The sequence below is a fragment of the Chlamydomonas reinhardtii genome, chromosome 5 (genome assembly GCF_000002595.2).
Source record: "Chlamydomonas reinhardtii strain CC-503 cw92 mt+ chromosome 5, whole genome shotgun sequence".
NCBI lineage: Eukaryota > Viridiplantae > Chlorophyta > Chlorophyceae > Chlamydomonadales > Chlamydomonadaceae > Chlamydomonas > Chlamydomonas reinhardtii.
This window is the reverse complement of record NC_057008.1, coordinates 3,272,867-3,277,716: the sequence shown is the minus strand read 5'-3', so window position 1 is coordinate 3,277,716 and position 4,850 is coordinate 3,272,867. Positions and strand designations below refer to the sequence as shown.

The following is a 4,850-nucleotide window of genomic DNA, read 5'->3' as shown; positions in this document are numbered from 1 at the left end:
ATTGGGTAAGGGACGTGAGAGAGACAAGGAATGCTGAAGATGATGCCTTATTAACATCAGGGATGGCGGTGGCAAGGCGTAGGCGAGGCGTAGGCGAGAGCAGGCGACACTTGTAATGCAGGCGATACGTGTAGAGCAGGCGACACTTGTAATGCTAGAGCTCAGCGTCTCCCGTCAGCGTCTCCTGTCTCCCGTCCGCATCGCAAGTGCTTTGCAAGTAGGGTCCCGGGTTGCAGAACATGCACGGTAGGGACTTACAGTTTACACCCAAACGCGGTGACGACAGTCCACTGACCGATTTATCAATCCTGCAGCAGCACGCGGGCACTGGAGTCGACGCCTGCTTCAACAATGTTCGCAGAACGTGCCAGTGCGTGTGAACTCAGCCTAAGTTCCTACAGTATATAGACCTCGGTCTGGAGTGTGCTGCTTCTCGGCTGGGGGAGTGCAATGGGTGGATGGGGAGTGGGGCGGATGGGGGGTAGGGATGGCGCCATATTGGGTGTCGCGGGCCCGATGGTGGACATTAGTAAAAGGGACAGTCACAGGGGATGTAGGTGGAAGGGGAGGAGGAAGCGCCGCCCCGCGAGCTCACTGTCGATTGGGTGGGATAGAATGCGCAGCTCCGCGGGCGGGCTCGCAGGACAGAGTCAGAGCAGTGGAGCCGCATTGGCAGCGGCACAGGTAGTAAGGCCACAACACGTTTTTGTTTGCCATCATTGTGCGAATTCCTGACCACAGTTCATTGCACACGTGCGCGTGGCGTTGCTGATCGCCAGCCTAGCCCCACCACCACGCGTGGCCTCCCAGGGCAACACCACGCGCAGGGGCTCCCAGCAGGCACACGTCCTTTACTACCAGGACCACCTCGTCTTCTGTCCAGCCCGCCTCTCAACAGCAACGCGACGTTGGGGCACTCAATACACATTCCTGACCACAGTTCATTGCACACGTGCGCGCGGCGTTGCTGATCGCCAGCCTAGCCCCACCACCACGCGTGGCCTCCCAGGGCAACACCACGCGCAGGGGCTCCCAGCAGGCACACGTCCTTTACTACCAGGACCACCTCGTCTTCTGTCCAGCCCGCCTCTCAACAGCAACGCGACGTTGGGGCACTCAATACACATTCCTGACCACAGTTCATTGCACACGTGCGCGCGGCGTTGCTGATCGCCAGCCTAGCCCCACCACCACGCGTGGCCTCCCAGGGCAACACCACGCGCAGGGGCTCCCAGCAGGCACACGTCCTTTACTACCAGGACCACCTCGTCTTCTGTCCAGCCCGCCTCTCAACAGCAACGCGACGTTGGGGCACTCAATACACATTCCTGACCACAGTTCATTGCACACGTGCGCGCGGCGTTGCTGATCGCCAGCCTAGCCCCACCACCACGCGTGGCCTCCCAGGGCAACACCACGCGCAGGGGCTCCCAGCAGGCACACGTCCTTTACTACCAGGACCACCTCGTCTTCTGTCCAGCCCGCCTCTCAACAGCAACGCGACGTTGGGGCACTCAATACACATTCCTGACCACAGTTCATTGCACACGTGCGCGCGGCGTTGCTGATCGCCAGCCTAGCCCCACCACCACGCGTGGCCTCCCAGGGCAACAGCAGGCATACGATAGTATGTACAACGGCATGCCACGGCGCGCCTAATCGTCCTGGAAGTCTAGGTAGCTGCGGTCAACAGGTGGCTCATCACCGCCCACAAAGCCCTCCCATGCTGATAGCATTGCCTCGTGTGCGCTCATGTGCTCTCGCAACAGCAGGGCATGGGACGAGTCAGCTACTGCCGCCTGCAAATGGTGCTTCAAGCACTCCACGCGCTTCCTGTAGTACTGCACCGCACATTCTCCCTCGCTCTCAATGATCAACTCTTCCTCTGAACACCTTGCCAGCTCATGCATGCACCGCAGTAACGTGGCCTCGACACGGGGGCTAGGACCCTCTGTGGTGCACACTCCCCATGGGAAATCCTGGCGCAGCACTTCGCTGAACACGGCATCCGGCCCGCGGCCCCGCCCGTCCTGCCCCGTTATCCGCTGCATCACAGCGTCAGCGTCAGGAGTGCCGCCCACCGGGTGCGCAAGGCACCACTTGCTCCACCGCACGGCCTTGTCCCACGCCTCACGAATCTTAGCGATGGCCTTGTCCTTCTCCTTCTTCACCAGGCCTTGCTCCTTCTTCCGCGACTGCAGCGACGACATCAGCTGTTCCAGGCAGTAGTAGTCCAGTACCGACGCCTGAGGGCGCATGCGTGCAGGGTAAGATAACGCGTTAGAGCACGTGTGGTCCCATGCCCCGTGCAATGCCCCATGCCCCCACACGTCCCACCTCAATCTCCGCGTACAGCTCTTGCAGGTCGCTGGCCGCCACTGCATGCAGGCCCGCAAGGAAGTCCTGCGAAGAAGGCGCCCACAGCTTCCAGTCAGGGTGCTCCTGCTCGTGGCGCTGGGCCTGTGGAGAGGACCGAGGGCACGTGTAGGTGCTGAAAACACTCCCAACTGAGCTTGAGCTCTGATGGTGCTGACAAGAATGAACCAGACCACAACTACCGTATTTGCTCGCTACCGCAAGGTAGCGCCCACCTGCTCCTTCATGGACTTGATGACCTGCGGACGTTGTCGTAGCGTTAGGTCGCCCGCACCACCGTACAGGAGGTCCAGCGGCACCTCTCCCGGGGCATCCACCGCGTCCAGGCGTTGTAGCCTCTCCACCACCGCACGGCTGCGCACATACTGCGCTCTTGCGGGCAGCGGCTCAGCTGGGAGCGGAGCCTCTGGGCGCTGGGTGCGCTGTGCGATCTGCTGCTTGATACGCGCCAGCACCTGGACACAGACATGCCGTGCTTAAGAGTAAGGCGCTCCGTGCACAGTAGAGCAAACGACTGCCCGCCCTATTACTCTCACCTCTTCCTTTTTGCCACCGAGAGCGGCCTCCAGCTGAGCGATGCGTTCCCGCATCGTTCCCGCGATGAGCGCCGCCTTGCGCCTAGCGCGCCACAGGCGTGCCGGCAAGCCGAGCAGCACCTACGACCAAGGGAAACACGCGATGAGTACACACAATGCAGGGAGCTGGCTGCGCCCGAAACCAACCCGCTTGCCTGATCGCTGTACAGCCGGGACACGTGCTCCAGGTGCGCCTCGCGGTTGGCAGGGGCCATGTACCGCGTCACGGCCCCATGCGGCCCCACCACGCTGTTGAACACCTCTGCCGGCTCACCCGTGCCCCGACCCACCCCAGGCTGTTGGGTATGCCCGAACTCCTTTTGGCAAGCGAAGCTGCATGAGAAGAAAAGCCGTGAGCAATTTGTCTAGCACTAAAAGTGATGCGCGCAACTCACTTGTGCGCGTAGCGGTGCCATGGCTGGATGAGGCACATCACGGCACAGCCCAGCGCCACTACAGCGGTGCTCCGCCCAGGCTCGGCAAGCCATTTAGCGAGAGACTTGCTCCAGCGGCACGCAATGTCGTACCACCAAAACTGGATCGCTGTTCCCACACGGAGGAAGGAGTACATGGCTGCAATGGCGTAGATGTGCCGCTCACCCGTAAACAGGTTCATAAGGCGCATCAGCATGCCGTGCCGACACAGCACCGCTCCTGCTCCTGTGATCAGGTTCTGCATGGAACACAACGTTGGTTTGCAAAAAGGACAGTGGCAATACAGACATGACAACGGAGAGCAAAAGGCAACACCGGCATTACACACCTTGCTGTTCTCCGACGCCAGCACGCGGTCAGCATGGAAGGTGGAGCAACGACTCGGGCCGTTGTCTGTCGCCCAGGTCCCGTCCACCTCGTTCACCGCCCCGTTGTGCAGGAAGTAGCGCCGTCGCTCCCACTGCTTGTACAGCTGACAGTGAAACTTGCCCCTGGACAGCAAGTTCAGCTTGAAGCAGCCATCAAAGTGCAGGGAATGAATGCAGCCGGGTCCCGCCAACACATCCTCCACAGACAGCCAGCGTCCAGGCAGCGGCAGCAAGCCACCCGCAACTCTACGAGGCAGAATGATAAGCCGCACCATCAGCACTGGGCGCGCGGCTGCACTTGCAGGTGTAGGCGCCGCCGGATCACCGCCCTGCTGCTGCCCCGCGTCTGCACGCCGCACTGCAGTTGAAGGGCCACCTTCCCCGCCTAGGTTTCCTGCCCTGCCTGCCTCCTGACGCCCATCACCACCAGCTGCTACTGCCGCCATCGACTCAGCGCCTGATGCGGTGGTGGCGATGACAGTAAATGCAGCTGATGAGGCGGTGGCAGTGATGGTGATGGCAACTGCCGCCGCCGCCCCCGGCCCCCTGCCCTGCAGTGGACCCGCGCCGCCGTCACGCCCGCCTCCCTCCCTGCTGGTGTCTCCGCCTTGCTCCGCGCCAGCTGCAACCACGTCTGCAGTGGCCGCTGGTGCCGCAGCTGGCTCCGCCACCACTGCGGCAGGGGCGGCAGCAGTCATTGGCACAGCGGCCGCAGCCGCCGCCGCCCCCGGCCCCCTGCCCTGCAGTGGACTCGCGCCCCCGTCACGCCCGCCTCCCTCCCTGCTGGTGTCTCCGCCTTGCTCCGCGCCAGCTGCAACCACGTCTGCAGTGGCTGCTGGTGCCGCAGCTGGCTCCGCCACCACTGCGGCAGGGGCGGCAGCAGTCATTGGCACAGCGGCCGCAGCCGCCGCCGCCCCTGGCCCCCTGCCCTGCAGTGGACCCGCGCCGCCGTCACGCCCACCTCCCTCCCTGCCGGTGTCTCCGCCTTGCTCCGCGCCAGCTGCAACCACGTCTGCAGCGGCTGCTGGTGCCGCAGCTGGCTCCGCCACCGCTGCAGTAGGGGCGGCAGCAGTCATTGGCACAGCGGCTGCCGCCG

General features: G+C 63.1%; 1 protein-coding gene across 1 annotated transcript in view; it reads right to left on the bottom strand.

Annotated features, from left to right (window-relative positions):
• Positions 1 to 713: 713 nt before the first annotated feature.
• CHLRE_05g240251v5 (uncharacterized protein) overlaps positions 714 to 4,850 on the bottom strand; it is a 5,812-nt gene continuing 1,675 nt past the window's right edge. The window contains exons 3-11 of the mRNA XM_043062364.1: positions 4,716 to 4,805; positions 4,527 to 4,616; positions 3,715 to 4,427; positions 3,347 to 3,624; positions 3,107 to 3,284; positions 2,913 to 3,032; positions 2,592 to 2,831; positions 2,338 to 2,460; positions 714 to 2,246 (exon numbers count right to left, since the gene is read on the bottom strand). Coding sequence (XP_042924927.1) covers positions 1,656 to 2,246; positions 2,338 to 2,460; positions 2,592 to 2,831; positions 2,913 to 3,032; positions 3,107 to 3,284; positions 3,347 to 3,624; positions 3,715 to 4,427; positions 4,527 to 4,616; positions 4,716 to 4,805 — 2,423 coding nt within the window. The 3' untranslated portion in view covers positions 714 to 1,655. The remainder of the gene's footprint in view (positions 2,247 to 2,337; positions 2,461 to 2,591; positions 2,832 to 2,912; positions 3,033 to 3,106; positions 3,285 to 3,346; positions 3,625 to 3,714; positions 4,428 to 4,526; positions 4,617 to 4,715; positions 4,806 to 4,850) is intronic.